Genomic DNA, 9,555 nt, shown 5'->3' with positions numbered 1-9,555 from the left:
CCATCAGTGTTACTTGGTGCAGATGCAACCAGAAGAGAGGGCAGTGAGAAGAAACCCTGAATTAGCTCTATCCTTGTCTGCTTTAAGATAAGCCTCAGCTCGTCAAGCATAGTGCCAACACTACTGTTGTCACAACCATAAAGAGTTAACAGAAGATGTTTTAAAAAATATGCCTTTAATTTTTGCAAATGATATGCTACTCTGAAAAGCAATAAATAAGGATGTTTTTAAAATTTCTACTTGCCTTGTTTGTAAATAAAAATGTTTCCCCCACGATGAGAAAACCTATCACAAACACAGCTTGAGATGCTTAAGGATTATTTTTACCCATCAATTACAGAAGTTCTGCATGTCAAATGAGGTCTTAACTATGTGTCCCCATCATCTTTCAATTGCACTCTCAGATAATCCAGCATCACAGACACCAATTATGCATGTATTTAGTTTCATACAAACTCTTTTGTGTAGATTGCAATTTCTTCCACACCAGTTCATTCAGAAATAATATCAATTAACTCAGTAGAATCCCATAAATTATAATGACTACATAAATTATTATGGCTACAGGATTAAAATTAGGACTTGCTATCTCCAAAGTCTGCCCTTCCTGGTATCTGCCCAACACGTTCTTTTCACTGAATCTGCAAGAATTGTAAGCAATATGGTAACAAAATGGAACTAGAATACAACTTGCCCTTATGAGCTACTTAGCGTAGGAAAAGTCTAGCAGTTTTGTAGGCATGAGTTTCTTGAGGTTATTCACTTGTGTGTAAAGAAAGTGGCTCTTGACTTTTTTTTTTTTTTAATATTGATTTAGAGGCTTTCCTGAAGAATGTTGGCAAACCCCCTCCCCATTTGCTCCCCCCCCCAATCACACTCCTATACTATAGAAACGCCAGATGTTTGGGGGTGGGGGAAACTGTGAATCGTTACAACTATACTAATTGAAACCTGCACCCTAATTTACTCTGAAGAACCTTCACAGATGAGGCTACCAATTTGTGCCTACATCAATTCCCATGTTAGAGAGGATACTCATTTATGGATTACAGATTGGGTTCTCTGCACCCACAAAAGAAATGTCTCGTCAGCAACAACTTTGGGTTCCTTAACTGCAGCAAACTGGCACTTCAGCAGCAGATGCTAATAAAATATATAAAAAATTTCTTTCTGTCATTTATTCTAATTAATTTTAAACCTCACGTGTCTTCTGCCAAGTGTAAAAACGTTTTCAGGTCATAAAAATGCAAGTGACACAACAATTCTAAATTCACAGTCCATGGTACAATAAGATGAAATCAGCACACAGTAGGGATTATCCTTTTTATTTTCTTTAGAAATGGATCAATGAAACCACTGTGCTTCAGGAACACACTAAAAAAAAATTTAATAGGACTTTTACGCCAGGTAGCCTTCCCCCTAACAAAGTTGTACATTGCTTATAATAATGCAGTTTGAATCTGGAATAATAGAAATATGAATCCAGTGCCAGCCCAGAGCTACGCTGATAGAAAGTACATTCACAAACAAACCCTCCCCCCCGCCCCCAATTCTTCCAAACACCTGCAGAGTCCCATTTCTACGGCTAGCTAAAAATAGTCTTGTTAAAATAGAAAAAGATTTTCCTACAAAAATTTGGGGGAAAGTCATGACATTTCAGCTAAATTGCTTTGCAGACAACTAAGAACGATGATAGATCAGTCTTCCCAAGACTTTCCCTTTCAAGATTTCCCCCGCATTTCCACGTTCCTAAAAATAGTCCAACATTGCCACCATGTGGTCAGAGATGGGCACGTTCACCGGGACAGTTGCACATGACGTCTCCCACGAGAAACCCCATGACAAATACCTAGTCAATGAATAACCACACCGCAAGTGAAAAAGAAAACTGAATTCTGAGTACTGAGTCCTTATGCTGGGGAACCAATTCTAAGTATGGGCCAATATAAGAAAAATAGTTTAAGATATTTTGTGATTAAGTCTTCAGTATCGTGACGCTCCCCTCCCTAAAGGCACAATCCATTTCCGCTCACTTCTTTCTCAGTACAGCATGTACTTCCCAACAAGCAAAATCTATGTGTATGCAAAAGACCATTCATTTCTTTAAACGCAGAAGTACTTGAAAAGTTTGAAACCTTTTTCTGGAGTTCAGGAAACAACAGAAATTGAATTTAAAGAATAATCTTTCACATAGACTTTTTCATTGCCGCCTTTCTCACACTGAAGAGATATGCTTCATAAATAATATTTAAGAAGTTGTCATCATTCTGAAAAACAAAACAGGTAATTGTTAGTGCACGATAGACATTTTGAGTAATGAGATCAGAAAATTTCTCCATTTTATGGACAAGATACTTTTAAACTTTACTCAGTTTTAAAAAATGAGCAATAGGAAGGCTATTTCCTTTACCAAAAATATGTATTATTTCCAAGCCTTGATAGAAGCCTTATAAGAACTGGATGTGAATATAAATTTTACTGCAGCAAACATGACTTTATTTCTAGAAGAAGTAATGAGTACACAGAACGCAAATTTTCAAAACTCACAATGGATTTAACTGGAGTTCACTATTCTTGCATGACAACGTGGTGACAATACAGCCCTGTAATTTCTTCTCTTTGTCCTCATTTACCTAGGGATTTCCTTAAGTAGTTTCCTCCACTAGGCCAGTGATAATTCCAAGCATGTCTGAAGGAACAGTGAAACACTCTGGGTTTTGATCCTATACTAAATCCTACCTGGGCAAATCCCTGCATCTCGTTTAGCCCTTTTAGACTTAATGCTCCTAACTGAAGCTGCTCCTTTTGCTCTGATGCTTGTTTAACTTTTTCCTTTTGAAGATCATTTTGCAAGAATGGGTCAACCCGCATTACGAAAGAATGTAGCTCACATAAACATATGAGCATAATTAAAATCAAGAGACTATTTGAGGCAAATCAGGAGTACCCAAGATTGTAGTTTTATATAATGGAAAATAACAGGTAAGAAACTGGCAGTAAATAATTTCCAGGTAATTCAGTTAATCCTAACTACCATCAAGAACAGCACGGTCAAATATACATTTTACAAGCACAGTTTCATAGGGTAAGATCCAATTTTCCTTGGCTAATTTCCTTTTTAGCTTTGTATATGGTTTTACTACTATCCAGATACTTGAAGCATGTAAAGACAGGATAATGCGGTATTTTTATTTTTTAATTCCAAACTAAAAATACAGGGGAAAAAATGAGAAAAACCTCTAATTTGTTAAAGATACTATTTTCTTTCTGGGTCTATAACTTAAATCACATTTTAAGTAACTTCAACATTCCAATGATGACTTTTATTTTTATTCCAAAGCCATATCGGCACATAGTTTTGGCCTACAAATTGGACCCTTAAACCTGTGTCTCTCTCTCTTGTCCTTTGTAGCCAGGTCTTTAGTTATATAATCTCTCCTCAACTTCTACTCTTCAGATATTCATCACATGGCAAGTTAAGGAAAAAAATATACTCTTAATCACTCATATCATCCCTGAGCAGTAAACAATCATCTCATACATAATGCTGTCAATGCTTTGTCACATTTAGACCTGAAAAACTGCAGCAAAAGGAATTTTAGCATTTGAACTAAAGAATTACATTGAATAAACCGAACTAGTATATTTTTAGGTTATCTAACCCATATTTTAAAGTTGTTCACACTCATCCTGCAATTTTAATTTCCCATCTGAATTCCTCTTACTGCTAACACGCATCTCTGAAATACTTGGCAGCTAGGATAATCACCCATTATTTATCCTTGGCTAAAAATATAATAGATATCTCTCTTGCTCATAGGCCGACCTTATGAAGCTTTCAGTCATCTTTGCTCTTTGTTGACAAATTTATTATCTTTCCTGTTATCTTTCCTATTTTCCCAAATCAAATGTATTATATCAAAATGCGGTTAAGCCAGCAGTGTGCAAAGAGAGGCTATCACAGCCCTAGTCTATGCCATAGTGCTCCATTAACACGCAGCCGTAAGTAGCACAACTTCCAACACATATTTCAATTATTTGTTCAGCCTCAAGACAGACAGATACAACTGATTATAGGGTGCTTATATCAAAATGGGAATCAGGTTTTTAAGCAAAGTAGGAGAATTCTTGATGCTTTACCTGGATCAAGTGTAGAAGTGTTTCCTGCAGCTGCATCTTAGTTATTGAGCTGCTGTTGACCCCAGATGGCTCTGGGGTTTGCAGTGGCAGGAGAAGGCTAGCTGAGCCAGCGGCAGGTTCTTGGCTTGCTGCAGCTAACCGCCCGCTTTCATTTGCTTTTGGTGGAGCAGGTGTGGTCTGAGTGAAAAGCATTGGGGACATCAACAAGGTAGGAGTCACAGTGGCAGGAATGCGTTGAGGTGAGATTACCTGTCCGTATAAAAATAAAGTCATCAATTAAACCTATCTACTTATTTCTATGGGAAAAAAGATGGTGAAAATTGCAGACTGATTGGCAACAGGTACAGAGACTGCTGGAGATCGATACAGTTATGTGAAACTCCAGCACAGGACCACCTATATGATCTATTTCCAGATTTAAAGGTCTTCCATCCAATTTGAGATCTAACAAACAGTTGTCAAAATCAAAAAGGCCCTTAAAGAGGAGAAAAACCTTGATGCTGCAGTAGTTCTGCAAGTTCTCTCAGTATCATATCCATGCCAATCTGCAAAGAATTTTTACTTTTAAATTTCACAGTGCATCTTGGAACTGTAAAACATGCAGGCCCAGCAAATACTATCAGATATAATACAGAACATAATAGAAAGTTTATTCACTCAGTTTGCAGATATCAGAGCTCTCTCCAGGTAATTCTAGTAAGAAATCTTAATCCTAATCAGTCACCTCCTTGCTATTCAAGCATCCGACTTTTTTTTTTTTTTTTTTTTTTTTTTCCCCAAAGAACAGAACATACAAAGGAGTTAACAGGAGCTCACCAAAGCTCCTCTCTTTTGGACTGCAGCATGACTTATTGCTCCTGTGTGAAGGTGAAAGGCTACTGCATCACTTCACTTCGTGTCCTGGGTTACATTTCAATTTTGAAGAAAAATTAAAATTAAGAAAAGTCTGAGGTTTATCTCCTAGGTGTGCAAAACAACATAGTTTAATATTAAAGAGCATTCATATTTTGCAGTTTGTGTTACTGCTAGTTATGATTGTTCTACCCAAGACATTTCTGAACAATGTTAGGTAGACTACAACACAAAGAGAAATAGAAAGAAATGAGGAGGACTGAGATCTCATGCTGGTTTATATGAAATTTAAGGAAGCAGAAAGACTAGGGATGAGGAAAGACTCATGGATACTAGAAAGCACACAATATGCACCTAATGCAAAAATCTGCCAGTACACATTTTAGGTAAATATTAGTCCCATTTCTCAAATATAGAGTACTACTTAAAACGAAACCTCTTGGCCAACTGCTTTTTTTTATACCCCTGGGCATATAATCATAACAGAAATCATGAAGTCTGTGTTACTAGCTCCCGGATGAGTTAAGGCCTTCCTAACTCGTAGGTTTGCTTCAAACAGTAAGGCAGTGCATATGTTTGTGCACCTATACTTGAAAAACAATGTTAATTTTAGAAAAAAAACAATATAAGTCCAAAGTGACATCCCTCTGTGTCGTGAGACCTTCAGATGCTGCACAGATGTTCTCCTGTGAGAAGATTGTTCTCCTGCCTGGGGAAGACTGACTACCCCCAGACACTTATCACAATGCTTTTTCTCTACTCATCCATGCAGCTGAAGAAACTGCTCTTTAATTTACCTCAAGCAAAATTGGCAGGGTTTGCTTAAACGAGAAGATTCTTCCTAATGGCATCTCAAGAATGCATATACAAACTGCTCTCCAAGGGCAGAAACCTTCAACAAAGGGATGGTGGCAGCAGCTGAGGGAGATAAACTGTCCCACTAATATAGCTGAATCTATGACAATGTCAAAGACCTAAATAACATGCCCTTCAAAAATCAAAAGACGTTTCTCTCTAGAGTCTAGGGCAAATAAATAAAACCTGAGACAAACTGTGCTCTTAATAATATACAGTTACTACTGTCAAGCATGTATACATGTTGTGGTTTAAAAGACATATGAAAAATTTTTTGTTTTCTCTGGATAGAAACGATTTTTTGTTAGGACTTGCCAAGCATATAGAAACTATATGGAATAAGCAATATTGCCATCTACTGGTGACACAGCTAATACCTACAGGTTACTGCAAAATTTATAATATTTGTATCAGAAGAAGAGCAGAAAAATATACGTATCATTTTTTCAGTGCATAGCATTTGCTTCTATATGCAAACATTAAAATGTATTTTTTGTTAACAGCTTGTTCTCAAAACTTATGCCATTTAACAACCTTTTACAGAAACAACATTAAAAAAAAAACACAAACAAAACATAAAGGCAAGTTTTCATTTTAGATTTAGTTCAGATCACGTTCCGTCACTGGGACAACTGACACCCACCAGAAAATAGGATGCTGATCTTGGCGTTACTGGTGCAATTCCTATAGCACCATGTTATTGCTGAAAGCACTGAAAATGCTCTTTGGTGTCATTAACAGCCTTCGGGTCAATCTTTTAGCTTTGAGTAATTTCTCACAAGACATAACAACCCTTCCAAAATGCTGTAGATCCACTTCTTCCCCACAGAATCTAATCTGAGTTGCTTGTTCATCCAGCCTCTAATGAATTATCTCCAGCTTTACGGGGTCAACACTTACATCTCCGAGTCACTAATAACAGACTAGGAGTCTACCGTCAGTTGTGCAGCAATGAAGTAAGAACAATGAAAAATGTGCAAAATAATTGTTGCAGCATATAATATTCCTTCTCTGAAGCACAAACGCTCACTAAGATACCTGTCTGCTATTCCGCGTGTCTGCTGGCAGCTAGATAACACGATAGCTGGCAAATTCACATAACACCATCAACCAAGGAATGCACTGGATCTCCCGTAACGCAAATTGGCACCCTCTGTCAGTTCCCATGCATGCAGAATCCCACACGTATCAACTGCTCCTCTGGAAAATCAGCACCTGGTGGGTGCTGAAGGCCTCTAACTGTTTTTAGAGGCATTACTTAAAACTGAGAACATTTCATTTAAGAATGGTTCAGGAACTTTGACAGTTACTATTAAAATAAAGCTGGCTACGATGCTAACATTGCTTTGTCTTTCAAGTTTAATTCAGAATTTTTTTAGTTGATGTTTAACTACAGAATCTTATATTACTTTTCAAAACAAGTTTAATGTACCTATTCACATTCCTCCTGTGCATGTTTACAATCTCATGCTGAAACTGCAGTCAGGACAATTGAGAGTTAATGGTGCGATGCTCACACCAAACTTACTAGGTACCATGCACATATTCAGAAGATGTAGCACTATGTACAAAATACATTCTTGATGGAAAATGCTCTGAGAAATGAGAAAAATGGGCTGCAAGATAAGTGGCTTTCTAAAGAAAAGATAAATTTGTGTCAAGGTTATTGTAAGCACTTTTAAAACCATAATTCTGATTAACATAAACACTTAAGCATGCATGTATCTGTAATCAGGATAACTCATGCCTAACACTAAGCATATGCTTAAAAGCCCACTGCAGATTAATGCTTTTTTATTGCATCTTAAGCACACGTTACTCACTGTCCACATAAGGAATACTTCACGGAATAGGGCTGGCACCAGACCAGACTGAATGCTTCTGTGTATTATTCTTCAGCTTTTGCTTTTTTAATTTTTCTTCCTTTTTTAATTTTTTTTTTTTTTTTGGTAACTGGTCTCTTCCTTTCCATGTGGGAGATCACAGTTCTTACACCATATGGAGATGCAGCAGAAGCCAATTTAAACTTGGACTTGTAATGTGTCAATTGTGGAAAAGACTATTGCTTTCATTTTCTTAGTGCTGCTGATGGATTTATAGTGTTCCTTTAATATAATTTTTCGAACAACAGACATGGTCCAGATACCTCTCTATTCCTGTCAGATTTTTTGGAGTTTGATTTGTCTGTATGCTGAATTGTAGTAGAAGAGGCAATACCAAAAGATAAATAATTACAGAGAACAAACCTTTTGCTGCATTTGTTGTCAGACTCTGCTTTGATCAATTTTGCATGAGCATGTGCAGATATATTTGTGCCAATTCAATTTCACTTGAATGTCTGTCTGCAGGCATGGCAGCACTTAAAGCCTCTGATCTACAGCAAGAATGATATTATGGTAAGATTAGTGTTGGTTTTAAAAGTTGTTTCAAATTTTTGTTTCAATTTTTTTTCAAAAGCAGGAATTTTTCATGTGGCTAATTCATGGCATTCTACAGGAATACAGACTCGTTCCTTCATTTTTAGCCTCCCTCCCTTTTTCTTTTTGGGCAATCGCTGCATGTGAAAGAGGCCATTCCTTCCAGATTGCAGAGCTTTAGGTGTCCTAAACAATAATTAGTCATACTTTCATTATCATTTTTAGTCAATGTATTAAATCTCATAAGCAATACAAACTGTGTCGGAAGAACTGCATCTAATGCTGTTGTGACAGCAGCTGTGGCTGTGTCAGTCCGTGAAGCCACTCCTAGGCAGTCTCATTCTACTTGGTCTGCTCACAGCCATGCAAAGTGAGACCTAGAGTCTCCTTAGTTGCCCCCCCCACCCTTTTTTTTTTTTTTTTTTTTTTTTTTTTTACAGCAAACTTGCAGCAATAATCACAGTGAATGAGACTTGTTCCAATGAAGATTTTTCTCTTCTCACAAACTATTGTTCTGTTCCTACTCAAGCAGTAAAATCATTGAAATCGAATTATGTCAGAACTCAGTAATTCCCTTTCAATATTGCAACTAATGCTGGTATCCTTTTCTTTTTCAAATATACACAAATAAAGTCATTAGCCACATCAGCATCTATATGGATTTTTCATTTGAAAATACTTCAGCATACTTGCCTTTTTTTTTTTTTTTAATGCACGCTGACTTATAATGCATAGCCTGGCACTTGCCTCATTTCACTTTTACCTTCAAAGCAGGAATGTCTTATGCCTCCATGCTATCAGTACATGTAACACCGAATCAGACAATTTCTTTCATTTATAGCAGGCAAGTTCCAAGCCCAGTGAAAACAGAAGTAAATTTTTGTGACTCTGGATCCTCTTTTTATTCATTAGCACTCCACTGGAAAGTCAGATTACCATCTGTAAGCAACTGATCCTGAATAATTTCAATGGCTAATCCCCCCTCCAACTCTTTCACATAGATTCAAAGTCATGCTGCTTTAATTAAAAGAATAAAAATAATGATGGCTATTTGCTATATCAAATTTATCTTCCTCTGACCTCTCTCACAGACTTAGAAATCTTGACCCATCACAGTGTTAGTGACAGATGTGCCCCTTAATTGTTAAATGACTGTTTCAGCCTCTTCATGTGTAGGATAACTTTCTAGAATAAGGAGGATTCTTGGAGCATGCTGAAGTATTCTGTAGTCTTTCATTCAGTTTTTTAAGAAGCTGCAACAGAAAAGCAGCTTTTGAACTTGACACTGAAA

The 9,555-nt window shown here is 37.0% G+C and overlaps 1 protein-coding gene across 2 annotated transcripts in view; it reads right to left on the bottom strand.

Moving 5' to 3' along the window:
* Window positions 1-1,551: 1,551 nt before the first annotated feature.
* Window positions 1,552-9,555, bottom strand: part of DCP1B (decapping mRNA 1B) — a 46,484-nt gene continuing 38,480 nt past the window's right edge. For both annotated transcript variants that reach the window (XM_054201823.1, XM_054201833.1), the window contains exons 8-9: window positions 4,141-4,389; window positions 1,552-2,267 (exon numbers count right to left, since the gene is read on the bottom strand). In XM_054201823.1, the coding sequence (XP_054057798.1) occupies window positions 2,187-2,267; window positions 4,141-4,389 (330 nt within the window). In that variant the 3' untranslated portion in view covers window positions 1,552-2,186. The remainder of the gene's footprint in view (window positions 2,268-4,140; window positions 4,390-9,555) is intronic.

This window comes from Rissa tridactyla, chromosome 1 (genome assembly GCF_028500815.1).
Source record: "Rissa tridactyla isolate bRisTri1 chromosome 1, bRisTri1.patW.cur.20221130, whole genome shotgun sequence".
In the NCBI taxonomy this organism is placed as follows: domain Eukaryota; kingdom Metazoa; phylum Chordata; class Aves; order Charadriiformes; family Laridae; genus Rissa; species Rissa tridactyla.
Note: the sequence above shows the minus strand (reverse complement) of the source record. Positions and strands in the feature narration are given on the sequence as shown.